A 19380-nucleotide genomic window follows, 5' to 3' on the forward strand; every position below is an offset into this window, starting at 1 on the left:
CCCTAACCTAATGCCTGAGAGGCTTGCAGGATGAACAGATTTCAGATACCCACTCCCCCTTAGCCTTCCTGTGACTTTCCCATTGCTGTAGGCCAGGGCAGCACAGCCTGCAGCACATTCTGCATGTCCAGGAGACAAGTTTCCACCCCTGAAGTTGCCTTGCCTCCTATGCACATTTACATCTCCCCATACATCATCTCTGTGGCACTTGCATCCAATACTGAGTTCATAAAACTTGAAGGGGGAGGGAAGCAGGCCTGGAGGTTATGCTGTGCTGCTTCTTATTCTCTTCTGTACATAAAACATGGTCCAGCAGAACTGTCTCTCTTCTCTGTCACTCATTACTCCCCTCTCCCACCCTCTCAGCCTGAAATTACCCTGGACATTTCTGTCCAATACATGCATCTTACAGCCCCAAAGCCATTTATAAATAGATTTTTATTTATAAAGTCAATTTACATAAAATACGATACTCTCTTAAAAACTGCATATATACAACTTAGGAAATCATAGCAAGTGCATACAAAAATGCCTTCAACACGTTTTTTTTTAAAAAACCCCAAACTTCAGTTTTCAGAGACGTGTACCTTCACACCAGGCAAACTCAGACACCACGTTAAGACACAACGTAACTTTACAGTCTTTTACTAAAGTGTTCAGAGAGAAAAAACAAACCAACAAAACACAACACCTTTTTATCTAAACCGTGTATGTTTCCAAAACATTCTAGCTGGCAGTGTTCAAGAACAAGGGAATAGGACTCGCTAAAAAATAGAACCATCTCCTCACCCCTTTTCTCTAAAGTTTCTTGTACAAAAATAAGTCTTCATACACCAGTGTTCCCATAGACAGTTCAAGTTACATGTAAAATAGAATCTGACATGATAAAAAAAATCCCTCCCCCTCCAGAAACAAGGAAGCATCAAGTGGTTTTAGTTTCTTTTTTTCCACCCTTCCAAAGCATCACCAGAGACCAGCCGTGGGGGGAAGCGGGGTCGCCCAGGCCTCCTCTCCGTCGGCCGCCCCCGGCGGGCAGACAGAGCCGCTGCCCGGATCCGGTGGCGGAGTCCCGCAGTCATTTACACCATTGCACTTTCCACAGCCCGAAGACGACGGGTGAACCCGGCGAGAAAAGCAGCCAGCAGGGAGCGAGTATTTTGAGGAGGATGCTGACTGCTGCTGAGAGCGAGGGCACCGAGTTACTGCTGGCTGAGAGCGGCTGCGGAGAGATGTACAGAGAACCCCGATGGGTGCGTGCCTCGCTGCCCCGTGCGCAGGGAACGGTAGGAGCGGCCCCCGTCCCGCCGCCCTCCGGACCCCCCTCACCTGCAGGCGGGTCAGTAGCTCCCGAGCCAGCTGGTGAAGTCCAGCAGCTCCCGCTCCTCGGGGCTCAGCGCCGCGTCGTAGCCGCTCTCGTCGGAGGAACAAGGCGAGCCGGGCACGGAGGAGGCGAAGGAGGGCGAGGCGGAGGAGTAGCCGCCGCCGCAGCCGCCTTCCCCGACGGCCGCCCTCCCGCGGCCGTCGGGGAAGGCGGCTGAGGCGGCGTCGTGCTCATCGAGGAGCCGCTGCAAGGCGCGGATGTATTCGACGGCGGAGCGGAGGGTCTCCACTTTGCTCATCTTCTTGCTGGCGGCGCCGTGCGGGACGTGCTGCCGGAGCGCGGCGAAGCCCAGGTTGACGAGCCGCACGCGGTTGCGCTCCCGCTCATTCCGACGGGCCACGGCGGCCGCCGCCGCCGCCCCGGTGCCCGGCAGGGCGGCAAAGGCCAGGCGGCGCTTGCAGCGCAGCAGCTCGGGGGACGGGGGCCGCCGGCGGCCGCGGGGGGCGGCTGGGGGCAGGGGCGGCAGCGGCAGGGCCCCGCCGTTCATCGCCGGGCGGCCACGGCCGCGGCTGGAGGAGAGGGCGGAGTGGAAAAAGAAAAAAAAAAAAAGTAAAAAAAAAAGAAGTGAAAAAAAAAAAAATAATAATTTTTAAACCCCCGAAATTTAACGGGGAGAGGGGGCCGGGCACCGGAGTTTGTTTATTCCTACACACAGCAGCTCCGTCCCGTCCGCTCCCAACGCCGCTCCCGCTGCTCTGCGGTGGCCACCGCCGCCGGGACGGCCCTTATCAACTCGCCGCCGCTCGCGAGCCCCAGCCGGCCGCACGCGCCGCGCACGCCGCGCCACGCGCGCCCGCCGCCGCCGCGCCACCCCCTCCCGCCCTCCCCCGCGCGCGCCCCCGCCCCCGCGCGCGCCCGGCGCGTGGCGCCGCCAGCCCCGGCAAACCCCGACACGGCCCTGCCCGCCGCCGCTTCCCGGGACCCGCTCCCGTGCCCCGGGGGTGCGCTCACGCACCCGCACCCGCAGCCACGCTCACGCACCCACGCTCACGCACACACGCTCACACACACGCACCCGCACACTTTGCAACGTTCTCCTTTTCTCGCCCCGTCTGTTTTTTGCGTTTTTAATATTTTGTTGTAATGGTCATTATTAGGAGGGGCTCCCCTGTGGCCCCGCCTCCCCCCGCACGCAGGTGTTCCCCCTGCCCCGGTGCCGTGCCAGCTCCGGGTTCCGACCCGTCCAATGCGCCGTTTCCCCCCCCAAACCAAACCGCGCAACCGGCAGCGCCGGGGCAGGCGGGGAGCGGCCGCTTGAGTGCGGCTGCACTCGGGGCTCTGCACGCGGAGCGAGCAGCCCTGCCGTCGGACACCGGCTGGTTTGCTTTGCAAAGCGAGGGGATACACCGGGGCCCGGCTTTGTACCAAACTGAATACAAACATACAGCGCTCGCGTGAGTCACCTCGCCAAAGCCGTTCTCTGCAAGACGACTTTTAAGGCTTAAACAAGAGTTTCAAGGATAAAGGTGCGGAGAGAAGTAAAATGCAAAGCTCTTGTGGCTCGGGGTCTGCAGCCGGGCTCCCCTCCGCCGTGGCCAGCGGTCCCTCCCACTGTCCCCCAAGCCAGCCATGCTTCCATCTCTGGGGGGAACAGCAATAGGGTGCAGTGCTTGTGGAGAGATGAATTTAATGGGGAGGACAAAGGTGCTGCTTCTTCATATCCTGGGAGCTTATGGTGAGAAACAACTTGCAGGGTGTTTTGCTAATTAAACAGGGTGGGCGAAGAGGGTGCTATGCACACCCACTGCCCAGGGGTTGCAGACCACTCTCGGCTTCAGCACAGCTTGTCAGATGTTCTACCCCTGGGTCTTTGCTCCTGCCCAGCCTTAAGACAACACCAACCAAAACCAGTGTGATGCTAAAACATCTCCAACAGACCCTCTCCAACAGTGAGGCTCTGCAGCATGATTCAAGTATCAATGTAAGGATCTGTACCCCTGTGGCTACCCTAATCCACCCTGGTGATGCTCCTAGGGTGTATCCAAGCCAAAACTAGTAATCCTTGATTTCTCGATGTGACACAGAGGGGACTTTTTTTCTACCTGCATGGGTATTCAAGGAGCAGTAAAGCTCCACTGCATTGGAAGAAAGATGTTTTTCCTGGGGATCGGTTGGAATGGCAGCAGGTTGACGGAGTGAGCCCTGCTGCAGCATCAAGAGGCAGCTGGGCTGAAATTCCTGGAAGTGACATGAAGGAGCCTGCAAATGCTTTGCATTTTTGACAATTCCACTCAAGCATACATCAGGCTTAGCACCCAAATGCAGTGGCTTTTGAGACATTTTTGGCCTTGCCATAGACCTGGAAGGGAAAACTGTTAGCAGCAGCATGGCTCCTCTTAAGGGTTTGGTGCAGGTGGGAGCGTTTTGCCTGGTGGGTTCCTGGGAAGTGGCAGTCTAAACATGGTTGTGTGCGTGATCATCTGCTCAGCTCAAGCCCTGGTGCTTGTCTTCAGCACCTGCAAAGCTGTTCTGGCTGACACAAGAGCTTCCCTTGTGACCATTACCTGCCAAAAGTGAGAGTAAAACGCAATTGATTTTGAGTGTCATGGCACGTTTGGCACGGGTGTCATCAGGAACGCAGCAGACAGATGCAGGGTCAGTGTCGCTGTGACCTACATGTTACAGGCAGATGAGGGGAGATTTTAAATTCTTTTTTATCAAAACTTTCTGGACCTCAGTGGAAAGCAATAGAGGTCCTGTTGTAGTAAGGCTTGAGAGAGTGAATGCCAGAAATAAATGGCAATGGGCAGTTGAGCAGCCCTGTTCTCGGTGAGCAGGCAAGTCCCTTTTTGCCAGGCTGGGCTCTGCTTGCATTGGTTTTGCTGTGAGCAGGGCTAGAGCTGTGTTATCAGGCCTGCCACTTGCACAGCTGGCTCCTGGGCAATTAGAAACATAAAATCATAGGATGGTTTGGGTTGGAAGGGACCTTAAAGATCATCTCGTTCCAACCCTCCTGCTGTGGGCAGGGACACCTTCCACTAGACCAGGTTGCTCAAAGCCCCATCCTACCTGGCCTTGAACACTGCCAGGGATGGGGCAGCCACAGCTTCTTTGGGCAACCTGTGCCAGTGTCTCACCACCCTCACAGTAAAGAACTTCTTCCTAATGCCTAACCTAAATTCCCCCGTTTAAGTTACAGTTTACAATTAGATACTGTGTGGAAAAGAAAAAAAGAATTGATTCTAAGTAGGAAGGTGTGCTTTAGAGCTATGAGCACAGTTGTTTCACTTTCGAGCAGGAGGGAAGAAGTTTACTTGAGTTTATTTTGTCTGCCTTCAGTGTATGCTCTTTTCAATGTAAACTTTCCTGGGCTTGCTGAACTTTATTTAATAACTCTTCTGACAATTTTTTTTCACCTATAATTAATTTCAAAATTCCTGGGAATCACTGGAAGATTTCTGGAGATAATAATAAATAAAAACATCATTTGGAGATGTTATGATTTCTCTCCAGTTTTGTTTCTTCCAAGGAAGCCTCCAGCCAGCCTTGTTTCCATTCACAGCAGAATTGTATGGTGCATCTGAAGCTTAGCAAAACCCAGCGCCTCCCCCTTTTCTCCTCTCCTTCCCTTCTTGAAAAGAGATAGCCCGGGTTTAAAAGTTGATTTTTAGCTTTGATTGTGCGTATGTGCTACATGAATGCTAAGCAGCCTTTACAATGCATCCTTGTGATGCGCCTGGAAAGGCAGACACAGGCTGTGAGGTCTCCCTGGCTTCCCATCATTCATATAGCTTCTGTGCAGTTTGATATGGACGTGTTTTATTTATGAGTGAGCTCTAGGGTGAATTTAGGCATCTTACGGGCAGTAGCTGAGGGACTCAATGGCCTGAGCCATGACACTTGTAAATCTGCCACAGCTGGAGCTATTTTCTGCTGTGGAGGAGAGGTACTTTCCCTAACACTGGTGTGGTCTAGCAAAGGAGGAGGCTCCTGAGAGGCAGGAGGGGCCTTGCATGGACGTGTCCTGCCTGGACAATGTGTGTAGCTTTGCTTCCTGGGGCAGCTTCCTCTCCTCTGCCTCCGGCCCATCCTTTTACGGGAGCATGAGCAGCAACACCCCAAAGCCAAGAGAGAGGTTTCTCTTACCTGCTGCCTTGCTGGGGTTCAAGCAGCTGGGGCTGGGATGCTGTTATTACATCACTGGTGTCTGCGTTGACAGAGTGAGAGTCAGAAAAGTGGACGGCGAGAAAGCACTAGCATGAATATAGCCTCTTCTCCTCCATTTGTGCTTAGTCTTTCAGGTTCACCCCATGCAGTATTAACATGTTAAATCCCTTGTCTCTCTTAGGACATCCATCTGATAGTGTTAGCAACAATTCCCTCCAGCTCAGAAGAAGGTTGGATGTGTTAGCTCTGCAAAAAAATAGGTGTGGCTTTGTTCCTCTTTAAATCAATCCTTTCCTCTTGGATGAGGTGGCATGTACTTCTGACACCCGTGCAGCTGCGGATGCTGGTGCGTATTTTCACAGCCTAACAGGAGGCTGCAAACAGCCACAAGACTGGAGGAAGAGGGCACCTGGGCTCCCCTGGGTATTTTTAGCCTTGCTCTTTCTGTGCTCTGCCTGATAACCAGAGATAAGGGAGGAAGCCACAGGCAGGAGCTGTAGTCACCTGTGGTTTTTGCACTGCGTTTGAGGGTGATAAGTTGTGCTCCTGCAAAGGGAACCAACTGATAAAACCCAGCAGGGCGGGCAGGAGGCCCAGTCTCGCCAGAAAAGCCACACTGCCATCCCACCCATGCACTGGCTGCAAGGATGGCTCATTCCCTGGCATGCTGGCAGCCCTGCTGCTCTTCCTGCTGGGATGGGGCTGGGGGAACACCATATTAACACTGGAGATGTGAAAGGCATCAGAGGACATGGGCCAACTATTCAGGAATAAACAACCATACCAGACAACCAGACAACCATGCCAGAGAAACATCAGTTTAAGCCCAGGTGTTTAACCTTATCTGCTCTGAGAGCTTGGTGAAGGTGCAGGGAAGGTGCCTGTTTTTACGGGTGGAGAAAAAGAGGTAGAGCATCTTTTGTGAAGAGGCTAGGAGCCCTTCCAAGGGGCGTAGATGATGACTCTGTGACCTCTCAGGTGAGATGCGAGGCTTCTGCAGGGACAGATGAGACCTTTGTGAAACTGGGAAGGGAACCTCCCATCTATTTCCTTCGAAAGTCCACTTGCATCACTCAAGCCTTCAGGAAGGGTTTCTGCTGGCCTGTGGGGACCTCTAGCGTGGGATTCGGCTTTGCACAGGCCTCCCCGGTGGCATGCGTTCCGGGCTGGTTAGGAAAACTGGGCTGTAGGGGAAGATGAAGATGGGCTGTAAATTTTTTCTCTTGTCACTCGCCGTGAAACAGGCTCCAGGTGTGTTCACGGTAGGTGGCAAGGCTGTCTCTCGCTTCTAGCTCTTGGCTGGGCTTCCCCAGCTGATTTTACACTCAGAGCTGTGCTTTGTACCTTCCTGCAACCCTTCCAGATTTAACTTGTAACTCCACCTGTGGACCAGCCCTGCTGCTTTTGTACCACTGGTCATTCCCCTTGAAAATACAGGTGACAATGCAACCATCTGTTCCATAATGCCAGAAGAAGTGATGGGTGCTAATAGCTCTGTGTTCAGATGCAGTTCTGACTTCACCACAATGTTCTATGAGGCACTTTCCCACCTTGCCTTCCCCAGGGGACTGCTTCTGGACATGGGTGTATGGGCATCAGCTGCATCACCAGCCTGTTACCCTCTCTCTGCAGTCCTCCCTCTACTGCTCTCTTTCCCCACTGTCTTTCCGGTGGTCTTTCTCAGGTGATTTCCAGCTGGTGGCTGGAGGAGGAAGGTCTTCGTGTGTACATGGGTACATCAGCATCCCCTGCTGCACATCAGAGATCCCCACCAGGGTAGAGACCCATGAGCCATGGGGGACACCCGATTTTGGAAAGAGCTGTGGCAGCTGTCATTGCTGTCTTGGGAGGTTGCAACCAAGATGTTTTGCAAGAAAGCTTACAAGAAAACTAGCGATGTAGTCAGAAAATCATTACATGCTTTTTCCTGTTTACATGGTTTTGTGCAACACACTTTCTCTTGCTCCCATTTGCTCTCCAAAATACATCTTCCTTCCTTTTTTCACTCCCTTCCACCACCTTCTATATCATTTTCCTGTAGCTACAACTACTGATATGGGATGGTTTTACTTTTTCTCCCCCTGTCTTTGCCACGTAGGGAGGGTGCCACTATTTTCCACTTGTCTAGCTCTGAAAGTAAGGATGATTAAGACATTCAGTCATCAAGCCTCCCTTTGGCCAGATTGTTCTTGAGGCTTTTCTGCAATTTACTTTCAGGAAATATGCATGCAGCAGGTAGCTGGTTTTGAACACCAGAAGTCACCTGAGTCTTCTGTAGCTGTGGGTCAATGGGCTCTTCAGTGCTACGAGAGGCGAAAGAACAGTCAAAATGCCCGTGGACAGTGAAGGTCTCCTGAGCAGGGGGTTATATTTATGTATAGCCATTTTCCTGAATAAAATGCTACCAAGAGGATTTTTATCCATCATCTGCAAATAAAATTTTTAGTAGGGTCTCAGCCAAAGGTTATTGCCGTGTGGTGATTTCTGAATGGAGAGGGAAGACTTTCATGCAGATCCTGTTTGGGGGGGTTGATCTCTTTTTTAAACAACAGGTTGGGGTTGAGGCTTTTTTCCTAATGTTCTCCTAAACTTTTTCCCAAGATAGTGCTTAAGCAGATAAAAAAGTTAGTGACAGTGTTCCTCAAAGCAAAACTGCCTCCCGGTGACAGTGGCAAAAGGAGCATTTCGATACTGACTCATGACTAAACAGCTTCAGAAATTGTTTTAAGAATCGTTGGTCCAAACTCCACGAAAGGCTGATTTTTCTTACGCTTTTCCTCCTTTCCCAGCTGGCTACATGTTGGAGCTGATGGCAGCCGGCTGAAAGCCCAGGCAGAAGGCAGCTGCTCTAACCAGGATTTACTAGTCGGGCAGGAGGAGGTGCGGCAGCACGTGGTGGGGACTACACTTCCCGAGAGGCACTGCTGTGGCCATGCCTCCCTGTGGGGAAACCCAGGCTTTATCAAGAGCTGGAGGGACAGCTGCCAGCTCTCTCTGGGGACAAGCAGCCATGGGGCTGAGGTGCGGGATGAAGACCATCAAGTGCCAGCTGCTGGTGACCAGCCTCTGTGTCATGGTGAGCAGGCAGGTGTGGGGTGGTCTCTGCAGAATCGAGGTGAACCCTTGCCGTTCCTGTCCCTGCTCAGGGTGGGTCAGGCTTTCCCACGCTGTTTCTCGCGGGTGGAAGGCAAGCAAAGCCAACTGCCTGAGTTATCGTTGCGCCCTGCGCGGTTATCGCTGGCCGCCAGCATCGCCCCCCCTCTGCTGATAGACTTCTGGTTTCTCAGGGCTGCCGTGCTGCTGCAGCTCTGTCACAAGCCGGTGGCCACCTCGAAGGAGAAAGCAAAGGGCGCTGCTGACAGAGTGGGTGGTTTTCAGCAGAAAGGTGTTTGCTCCTGTCTCCTTGGGGCAAAAGAGGGAGGATGGACCTGCTGCAGTCACACTTGTTGCTGGGGAGGATGGTCAGCTGCAGGTGGAATTGGTCAGGATATGAAACCACAAGGCTTCAGTGGAGGTATATGTGAGAGGTCTGTGGGTCTGTACCACAAAGTGAAAGCAATTCTAGGGATCCTTTTTATCAGCCTTTGAAGAAAGTTCAAGGGGAGCTTCTCAACATCTGCTGTTAGAGCTGATGTGAGACAGTGGAAACTGGGAAATGCTTCTCCTGGATGTTGAGTTGTGTGTGTTTGTTGCCTTTTCACTTAATCAAAAAGCTTAAAAAAATAATAAGCTTAAAAATAATAACAAACAAGCTTAAAGGAAAAAATAATCTGTATTTAGTTCAGACAGGGTTGGTGGCTTGGAAAGAGTGTAATTTAAAGGTAATAGTTTATTTTGGGCCATGTATGAAATGTATAGTTTGTCCAAATTTCAGCATTTCAAGTCTGTTGGCTGTAGTGACTATACATTGTTCTCTCTTCCAAATAAAAAATATGTCATTTGAAGGAAATCAAAGGAGGATTGCTACCGAGCATGTGTAGAGGAGATATTGAGGCACAGCTGCTCTGGATAGCTAGGATCACATTATTGCTGTTGGGATGATTTTAGAGTGTTGTTTCTCAGATATCTAAGCTAATCGGCGTTGCACTTAGCATTTTGCTGGGTGTGGGTTGAGATATGCTGTAATGCGCAGCATGGAGGATGAGTAGGTGCCAAAAATTAAGTTATTTATAAGGAGAAAATGCTAAATTTTGGATTTATTTAGTGTCCAAAGCTGTAAGTCTCCAGCAAAACCTACTAGAAGATGTCACACAGAGGGGATTATGTTGACACCAGACTGTCATATCTGATACAGGGATAGCTGCCTTGTGTTTTCATATTGTAAAAGCAAAAAATAATGAAAGCTTATCTTAGGAGCTAGGAGTGGCCTCACATCTTGTATTTTCCAGGTTCCTTACACTAAAGTTGGAGGTGTTTTTAACTGTGCTGCTGTTGGTGCCTCCTCAGCTCTGCCACTGGTTGTGCTGCAAGGCACATGTGCCATCAGAAGGCAGCTGCATCAGAAATGTTCCCTCTCTATTGCCTGGACTGGCTCTGGGCAGCACAAAGGGTAACGTGCTGGTGGCTGCCCTGTGCCTTAGTCATGCCAGTGCTCTCAGGGATGGGACAGAAACACGAGTGGCCCAGCACCACATTGTGGAGACAAAAGCCAGCACAGATTACTTAAGAGTACTACAAGACTCAGCTTTTTGCTGAGTATATGGTATGTTTTACAAATACACAAATATGTATATACAAAATATTGTATATTTTACAATAGGAAATAACAGCTAGCAGCAGGACTAGCATTGTAAAGAGCAATGCAGAGAACATCACCCCTGCCCAAAAGCCCTATTGAAGCTGGCAGCCCTCATAACTGCACGTGCATACTCTGCAGAGCAGGTGAGACTGCACGAGTGTGCTGTAAGAGCATCAGTCCTCTGGGTTTTCTTCACATGCTGGGAATTTCATTCAATGACGCTGGCCAAGAGACTGTGGGCTGTGCAGTGTCACGTGCACTCATTATGCAACAGATAAAATGTGCTTTAGTATGTTTAAGTGTCTGGGGCTTGTCCTTTTATGTGTATTTTGGTGTACATGCAGTGGTATTTGGATGATCAGGCTTCCTGAATCTGCATGGAGCCCAGGAGTATCCAGATACACCTCACAGCAGGAACTGCTGCCTTGTAAATCCTTTCCTAAAAACCTTCTTTTCCAGCTGCTGGGGTTGTCCATTGCCACCCTGAGCACAGTCACCCACTATGGGCCACATTTCACCCTCATCAGAGACATCTCCCTGGAGAGCAACTCTTACAGAGTCATCCACCACACAGGTATGTCGCGGTCACATCCCAGTAAGACTTTTGGTAAATGTGGGAGCTGAAAAATCCCCTAAGGCAGATGAAGGAAATGCAGAGGTATCCTAGGAGGAGGCAGAGGATGCATCAGGGCTGACACAGTCCCACAGGCACTTTTTTTCTTTATCAGATCTGTACACCGAGCACCAAAGGTGCTGCTGCATTTGCTCCTGTGCCTCTATTCACTGTCTCTCCAGCTTTCCCCTGTGCTGCAGTGAAAGCTCAGGGGGAGCTCAGCCACAGATGGACCTAAAGGTGCTGTGGGGCTGGAAGGGCCCTGGGGACATGGGGAGGGGGACTCTTTCAAGAGTTGAAGTAGAGCTGAAAATTGAAGCTGGGAGCTGAAATGCATGGGAAAACTTGTTTGTTTTGGGGTTTCTTTTTTGGTTTCTTTTTTTTTTTTTTTTTTTTTTTGAGGAAATGTAGGGGGTTTTCCCTACAGAAGGGAGAAATATGAATTGAGTCTCAGGTACAAGGCTAGAGCAAAGAAATGAGAACAGCCCAGATGTTAAAATGCCCTGCTCGTCTCTGCTGCACTTGCATCTGCTGCTTTTCCCAAGCTGTCCTGTGGGCTTAAACATATATGGGCATATACCCTCTCTAGATCCTGGTTTTCAATTTCAGTTTAACACGACAGGTATAAAAACAATGTTAGCCCAAAGCTTAGGTATAGCCTTCCCCCTTTCCTACACATAGCAGATTATATAGACTGGCATTTAATGCAGCCTCGCAGGTTCTCCCTTCCCAGCTACCCCTCTCCAGCAGCGCTTCCACTTGCCATGCTTGCAAGCACTGACTCTTTGCAGTTAGCTCTGAGTGAGGGTTGCAAAGCCCTTTGCAGTGCTGTGGCCCCTGGGGTACCAGCTGTGACCCTGCCTTAGCAGGGAGGAAACCAGAGGGCAAGTGTTGCACTAGATTAGCAGCACACAAAGTCCTGATAGGGTCCGTGGGACAGCTGCTGCGCAGCAGCACCCCGCATTCAGGGGATCCTTATCAGAGTTCTGAAATAATTGACAGCTTGCGGTCTGTTGGGTGGACCAACACCCTTTTAGGGTGCTTCCCGCTGCTGAAGCTGTGGGAACTGCTCAGGGGTTTGCAGCCCTGCTAGGCAACTACAGCACACACAGATGGGGGGCATTGAATAAATCAGAAAACATTCCAGTTCTGCAGCCTGGTCCCCTTGGGCCAGCTCCCCAGCATTCACTTTCTGCTCCCTCCTTGGGTGAAAGCATCGGACCAGGTCTCTGTTAGCCCTGAAGTCTTTGTGTCTGACCACAGCTCCCACGTCTGATTTCCTTCCAGCTTTCTACTTTGGGATCTGCATCAGCATGACCCTGATCCTCGCAGCCCTGCTGGGCTCTGTCGCCATGGTGCGGGAATCGCAGAGCCTCACTGCCATGGTGCGTATCGAGTGGGGCTTTTTGTAACCTTGGGCTGGTACCCTTAAAATGTGGGGGTTTAAAATGGGGTTCTGCCAGGGAGCGTGCACGCCTGGGGAAGACATCCTAATGCTCCACCCTGTGCTGCGAGGGCACATTTTTGTAAAAGGCATGACCTCCTCCAGCTGAGGACTGCATCCTTCTGTTGTTTCTTTTGCCAAGGTGCCTGTATGTGGCTTTCAGAGCAGGGTCAAAGGCAGGTGCTTCTCTGCCAAAGCAGTTGCAGTGATGATGATTTCTATTTTCTTTCTCAACAAGTCAACATGTGGCTTGTCTGGGGAAACCTTAACAATGCCATTTTGAGTACCAAGTTGCTCCTCTGACTTCTGCGACATCAAAGTCAGCTTCCCTCCTTCCTCCCTCCACCAGTGGGTGGTGCGAGGCATACGAAGCATGGCAGCAGGCACAGGGGCTTTGGGCTGGACCCTCAGTTTCAGCCTCAAAGGAGAAGGTGGAGGGGTACCAAAAGAACTGAAATGGCACCTTTCTCTTCTCCATCATCCATGAAGTGCCTCTTTGGGCCTGGACCATGCCAGGATTTGTGAGCTCAGCTCCATTTAAAAACACAGCTTGCACACAAGGCTTGATCTGAACAGAGCAGCTTCCAGCCTCAGGGCTGGAGGGATGAGCAGAAAAGCACTGCTCACTGCATGTTTGCCCATGCTATGTGAAGGGCAGGAGTTAACAGGTAGATTGCTGTGCATGAAGCCATACTTAATATAAAATAATTGCACTGCTGTCATACATAAACTAGCTTTGGAGAGATTTATTTAATCTATGTAATTGGGAAAAATTATACTGATGGCAGAAATGAAAAGCTGACACCTTAAAACTTGGTGCAAGGCAGCTACTGAAGTGAATGTTCTCACTTTCTCAATATGCAGTCTTCCTTTCTCTGTCTGAGATGTTCAAAGGGTCCTGAGTGACACAGTTCCCGTGAATATGGCTAGCAGAGTATATATAATTTCCCTCTGTTTTGCTGACGTATACTTTAACGTCTGCTTGCAATTACCACATCTAGAACAACAGATGAGTATGCAAGGGCCAGTGAAGATTTGTCACAGCTGCCTGAAAATACAGTTGAACTTCTCTATAATGTTTATTTGCTTGCCTTACTCTCTGTGTGGTATGGTTTGGGACATGCCACTAGGTAAAACATGCTGTTAAAGTTATAGCTGTTTCCTGAACAACTAAATTAAAACATAGCAGCAAACTCCACAGTTGCTGTCCTCTGGGGGCACCTGATGCTGCTTTCCCTTCCCCCTGCCGTGGGGACGAGGACCCGAATGTCCTTTGCTCCAGACACCCACCAACTCCTCCAGACTGGCTGGTTTGGTGTAACACAGTCAAGAAACCTCCGGCTGGCAGAACCGCCAACCTACCCATTTACTTCTGTGCTTCCTGGCATGTCCTGTTTGCTTTGCTTTAGCATGCACATTTTGTAGCCTTTGGGAGAGTTGGTAGTCTTCATTTTGGATGTCTGATGATGACACCATTGCAGTGAGGACACGACATCATTGCCGTGTGGAAAAAGGGTGCTTTCCCGCGGCCGAGGCAATAAGGCATCCCCCTCTGCCCCCAGCAGGGGATAACGGGATGCCCCTTGGTTGCTTTTAAGATCCGTTTCAGCCGTCTCCGGCAGCGTGAGGGTCCGCAGTGGGTGTGAAGATGCAGGGCCCCGCGCCAGGGCAGCGGGGCCAGCCCGCTCCCGGCCAAGGGCCTCTCCACCCCGCGCTTCCCGGGAGCTGCCGGCCCGGCTGCGGCTCCGGCTCCGCCGCTGGAGGGGGCCGCGGCCCCGCCGAGCTCCGCTGTCCCCGCCCCGCAGTTGGCACCTGAAGGTGCCGGGGAAGCGTAGCGGGGAGGGTTGCTGCAGCCCGTGCGGCGGGGGGAGATTGTCCCCAGCTCTCCAGAAGTTAGCGGGGGACCTGGGAAATACCGTGTGTCACCAGTAACGTTATTCTCTGCTCCTCTGTTCAAACAGCGCATCACCGTCGTAAATAGGGGAGCTGTGCTTATTCCTTTAAATTGCAAGCCCTGTACTGCCGTTGTCTTACAGCAAGGGCCAGCCCATTGCTCGTTTTCCCACAAGATCCTACCCCCTCCCAAGGCTCGTGTTTAATCTCTGATCTGGAAGCAAGACATGCAGGCAGAGAGAGCCAGCTCTATGGCTGTGGTGAGATGTAATTGCAGGCAGGAGTGGGGTTCAGCCCTGTGGGGCTCTGAAACTTGCTGTTGGGTGTCACAGCCTGCCCTGCTGATCCCCACTGGGCTGTAGCTCACAGAAGTGATCACCACCCCCAGCTTGTAGCTTTTTTCCCACTTGTTAATAGAGAGGATTTTTAACCTTCCCCCACTATTGATTTTAAAGGATTTTCCGTCTCCTGCAAAGTGTGTGTCTTGTGTAGAAGACCATTTAATTCAGTCTTTAATCAAAGAGGGGAGACACCAGTGTATCGGTGCCTGACATCTGTGGCTGTATAGGAAACCAAGTTGTGCTCTGGGGAAGTCTGCATAGCTGTGGGTAATCCACCACAACGCCGCTTGGTAAACCGGCTACCCTGGGGAGACACCAGCAAGGATACAAATGGGCTTAGAGGAGCATTGCCCTGGTCACTGACCTGTTGGGTTGATCCCACCTCCTCCTTGTGTCTCAGTTTCCCTACTGGACTTTTTTTTTCTCCCTTGTATTTAAATTATAAATGCTCACCCTGCCTGGCTATCTGAAGGTTTGTGTATATGCAAAGGAGGGGCCTCAGTCTTTGCAGGCCTTAATGGTGCTGTCCTAATAACGACAGTGGGTGCACAGTGGTTAGAAACCAGAACAGGTCAAACTGACTAAAGCACTCATATTTTAGGAGTTTGTCTTGCTGCTGCATTAGCAGCACCAACAGACCAGACAGACACTACTGTGCATTCACTGATGCTTGTGAGGTTTCTAGAGAGTAACTGAGAACTTAAGGATAGAAATTATATTCTAAAACCTGCATGTTATCCCTAAAGCTCCTTTTAGACAGGGAGAGTGGTGACAGGCTTATTGACTGTCCTCAAGTGGCAAACCCTGCTGTTTGGTGAACCATGGTCCATAATGCAGTCAGTCCTGAATGTAAACATCCTGCAGCTCTCAGGGGCCCTGAAGGCCATGTTGCTATTGAAGGGGAGGAGAAGGAAGGAAAACCGCAGTTTTGCTAGTACTGCTTGTACAAAGGAAAAGTCTCTGGCTCCAGTGGGGTTTAAGGCACAGTGTGCTGTTATCTGGTCAGATGGAGATGAGAGATAAAAAAAAAAAAAAACAAACAGGGAGCAACTAGAATATCCCAGGTAAAATTCTTATACCTGAACTTTCCAGCCTAAAAACCCCTCTCTACAGCAAAATTTATGTTCAGGATGGAGTAGCTATTCCAAGCACCAGGTCCAAATAATTTCTGTGGCAAAAAGGCCTTAATGAATGCCTGATATAGCCGAGGTTTTCACCCAGAATGTTGTCAGTAGAGCCAGCACACAGCATAGGCTGTTTGCTTTACTGTGCCCAGGTGTATCATTGCAGACAAGTGTGTAGAGAGTCCTTAATAACATCACAGCTCACTTCAGCATCTTGCTTGCACAGTGAATATGTCTCCTGTGCAACCCCTCTTGGTTCAGCTCTCCCATGCAAGGCAGCCAGTGGTCCAGTGGAAGCAGGCATAGGCAGAGCCAATGTGTCTAAGCTGGAGCTGAAAACAGATTCCTCTTTCGGACTGAGATCACTGTCTCATGTTTGCTGTGTGGACAGGCAAACCCAGTGTGTGTTCTTAGATGAACTGGGTCAGGAAGAGAGGGATACAACCGGACGGGTGCAATCTGAAATTAGCTTCCGTCTTCCTCCACCCTGGGCTGTGAAGTCTGGCAGGGAGCTGGCCCTTGCAGCAGCCGTAGCAGCTGGAGCTGAACAGAACACAGGTCGGCTCCTTCCCTTGGGAGTGCAGGGGTTTGGCAGAGCTGCTGAACCCAGCCTGAGCTAAGGGACCCCCTTGACTGTCGGGGCAGCACCAGAAAGGTGAATTAAAAGATACACCAGCCAACAGAGAAGGCTGTGCATTCTGTCAAGTCTCTCAAAGACAAATTGTTCCTTGTAGCAAGGATGGAAACAAGGTCATTCATAAAAGAGTAATTGATGTCTGGCTGGTGACAGCCCTCCACAGGGCTGATGTGGCTGCCTCCTGCAAAGGGAACAAGCAGCAGTCCCCAGGCAGCTCCGAGGAGCTCCAAGGGTCTGGGAGATGGTGAACCAGCCTTGACCCTTCCACATTTTGTATGCAAACTATGCGATGCCTTTTTCTTTTTTCTTTTGAATGTCTTCTAATGTAATTAGAAAGTTGCTTTTACAAAAGCCTTTAGGCTGGGAGGAGAAAAAGCAGCCTATAATTCATTTATAAGATGTTCTTGGAGACATGTAATTGCTCTGCACTGGCTGGTTGGAGCAGGAGCTTCCCGAGGGGCTGCCTCTTGGTATTCCCAGAGAAGCTAGACAGAAATAAAGGGAGAGCTGATGCTGGAGGTGAAGGACTGAGGTGTAGGGTGGAGCTGAGGAAGGGAAAATGAGAAGGGAGATTTTAATCTGCTGGGGTTTCTGGCCCCAGAGAGGTGTTGTAAGAGCTGATGGGGGAAGGAAGGGAAAGCATGGGCAGAAAACTGGGTGGTGCCACTGACACACTGTTCTCAGTCTCCAGGTTCATGGTGGGTCCCCTCAATTAAACCCTTACTGGAATGATGTGTGTAAGAGCTTTCATACTGCTGTCAGTGCTGCTTTTTTTCTGCTATTGTTTTCTCTTTTTTTTTTTTTCTTGTCTTTGAGGTTGATTTTGGTGAAAACATTGACTTTGTTATGCCCTTTGGGGTGAGATTGCAGGAAGAGGTGCAAAATGCAGGGTCTGGTCCTAGTGAGGAGCATCCTGAAATGCTCGTGTAATCTCACCTCCTCCATTCAGTTTGTGCTGTACCTTCAGAGGTTAAACCACCTGCCTCGGCTGGGTTTGGGCTTGGTTGTGATGTGCTTTGGTCCATGCCATCTCACCCTGCATGCTCTTCCCCATCTTCACTACTTGTATCCCCCTTGTCATGTCAGTGTTTGATCAGACTTTCATCTCCTTTGGGGTCTTGTGTTATCCCATCTCAGCTCCTGGCAAGGCAGCAAGTGATCTCACCACCTATATGGCCAGGCAGCTGCCAAAAATTAAAAGGAGAGACTAGACATACATAATTTAAGCTTTTCTTAAGAGCAGTACCAGGGTTTCCCCCAGCGTTTGATGCAGAGCCTGAAATAAGGCGGCCACAAAAAAGTGAAGTAATGCCAATGGCAGTCTTGTTGCTGTAGCAAAGCCCCTGGGCAGGGCATTGTCCTGCCAAGCAGAGAAATGCAGCAGGCAGCTCATGGACAAGAACCAGCAAAAGGCAATTTACTGGCATGTTCTCATTCATTTCCAGGATTTGATTTAATACATTTTCCTTTTGTGCTGGCTATGGAGGAATTTGGGAGTTTTGAGAGTTATCGGAGTTTGTTTGGGTTTTTTTAACCACACTTTTTAAGCAAAAGGTTTTTGTTGAAGCAGGATTGGCAGCAGCAAAGTTCTTCTTCCTCTCCTTAAGCTTGAATTTGGTAAACTTTCATGAAAGATTTAATCTTTTTAAAATCATACTGTTAAAAAACTCATAGGAAAAAAAAAAAATAGAAACCAAAATAATCTGTAGTCAGTTGGGTAATTTTCCCCTGCTACATAACTTCATAACTTTGTGTTGGAAGAGGGACAGTTTCATGGAAAAACTCGTAAGGACAATAATTTTTGACTGGTGCTTATTCATCATCTTTTGCCATTCCAAGACTAAGCTCTGGATTCATATTTGATGAGCCCATTTGGCCTTCAAGTGCTTTACAAGCACTGTTTTTCTCCATTTTTTTTCATGTGAATGAGGGCCTCTGGTGCAGCTGTCACAACAGGCAAGGGCTCTTTACATCAGGGTGGGGGTTTTTGGGGGCCAGATTTGTTCAGATAGAGACAATGCACGTAACTTCCAGCTCTGCAAGCCTAGGGAAGAAAACAAAAGTCAAACCACCTCTTCCATCATTTCTGTTATTGTTTAGACTCTTCAAGGTCAGTTGCTAGCCTTGATTATATTTCTGTCATTCTTTGGTCCAACTAGGATGGTGCCGGTTTAAGGAAGGGTACTGTCTTCTTCATGGACTATCTGTATGGGTTTTCCTCCTTTGAAGTTGGTAGCCAGGTTTTAAACATTGGGGATTTAATCGTATGAGTAAGAAGATGCTATTCTGGAGCACAGTTCTTCTGCAGAAGAGGAACATACTGTAACTATAATGTTTGTCTCTCCTGGTGTTTTTAATCTTTCCAAGGGGAATTTGGGCAGAATAGGTTAACCGCTCTGCAGGAAGATGGGCGCTTTTTTGGTCAACCTCTTCAAATGACCAGAGGTTAATTAGAAGGCTCCTGATGGAGAATCACATTATTGTCCATCTAATTTCTTTTAAGTAACCAGCATTATGAGGAATATTAAAAGAAAGTGATGTTTAGCTCTAACTTTTAACTAAACTTCTTCAAACAAGTGTATTAAATACATCCCAATGGTGTTTTCAGATGGGTATTTTTTTTCCCCGTGCTTTAACTGATGGTATTTTCCCTCTTCATCCTCAGGGATTTTTCTGTTTTGCTCTGGCCTTCTGCGGATTGGTCCCAGCTGCCTGCTGGAGATACACGCACAGCACGGAGGTAAGCGTCAGCTGCTAGGAAATACCACCAGCATCTCATCAGATAGGGATTTTTTTTTTTTTGCAGCAACTCTTTCTCCCATAAAAAGGACATCTGGTGTTAATTAAGACATCCAAGCCAAGACCTATCAGATGCATGCTCTGTTCCACCCATCCCTTACAAGAACAGGGCTGCCTTTATCAGCTGCCTCTCCAATGGTGTCATCTGAAGGGAGAAGCCATGGAAACCCTCGCAGAGGGCAAACACTTTGTCCTGAAGGCAAAACAAAATGCAAGTCTTGTTTTAAACAGCTTTGGGATTTTTTTTCCAAGGGATGTTTTGTTTTGTTTCAAATGAGATGCTTGACTTCTGAAAAGTCATTT

General features: G+C 49.7%; 2 protein-coding genes across 6 annotated transcripts in view; one reads left to right on the forward strand and one right to left on the reverse strand.

Moving 5' to 3' along the window:
- Nucleotides 1-420: 420 nt before the first annotated feature.
- Nucleotides 421-5526, reverse strand: ASCL2 (achaete-scute family bHLH transcription factor 2). 2 transcript variants are annotated; one of them, XM_065685706.1, is made up of 3 exons: nucleotides 5468-5526; nucleotides 1327-1890; nucleotides 421-1219 (listed from the first exon to the last, which is right to left on the reverse strand). In XM_065685706.1, exon 2 carries the CDS (start codon nucleotides 1866-1868, stop codon nucleotides 1338-1340), a length of 531 nt encoding a protein of 176 aa, XP_065541778.1. In that variant the 5' UTR covers nucleotides 1869-1890; nucleotides 5468-5526; the 3' UTR covers nucleotides 421-1219; nucleotides 1327-1337. The 2 variants fall into 2 exon arrangements, with proteins under 2 accessions (XP_065541778.1, XP_065541777.1); XM_065685705.1 differs by lacking the exon at nucleotides 5468-5526 and adding an exon at nucleotides 2035-2156.
- A 2913-nt stretch (nucleotides 5527-8439) lies between these two features.
- TSPAN32 (tetraspanin 32) overlaps nucleotides 8440-19380 on the forward strand; it is a 39510-nt gene continuing 28569 nt past the window's right edge. For 3 of the 4 annotated variants that reach the window (XM_065682765.1, XM_065682766.1, XM_065682767.1), the window contains exons 1-4: nucleotides 8440-8564; nucleotides 10686-10800; nucleotides 12127-12224; nucleotides 18944-19018. In XM_065682765.1, the coding sequence (XP_065538837.1) occupies nucleotides 8499-8564; nucleotides 10686-10800; nucleotides 12127-12224; nucleotides 18944-19018 (354 nt within the window). In that variant the 5' untranslated portion in view covers nucleotides 8440-8498. Of the gene's footprint in view, nucleotides 8565-10685; nucleotides 10801-12126; nucleotides 12225-18943; nucleotides 19019-19056; nucleotides 19289-19380 lie in introns of those variants that run through there. The other variant, XM_065682768.1, reaches the window with a different exon arrangement.

This window comes from Lathamus discolor, chromosome 6 (assembly GCF_037157495.1).
Source record: "Lathamus discolor isolate bLatDis1 chromosome 6, bLatDis1.hap1, whole genome shotgun sequence".
In the NCBI taxonomy this organism is placed as follows: Eukaryota; Metazoa; Chordata; class Aves; order Psittaciformes; family Psittacidae; genus Lathamus; species Lathamus discolor.

Bases quoted from the DNA above. Each gene is read 5' to 3' on its own strand.
- ASCL2 (XM_065685706.1), bottom strand. From the start codon at position 1,868: ATGAACGGCGGGGCCCTGCCGCTGCCGCCCCTGCCCCCAGCCGCCCCC.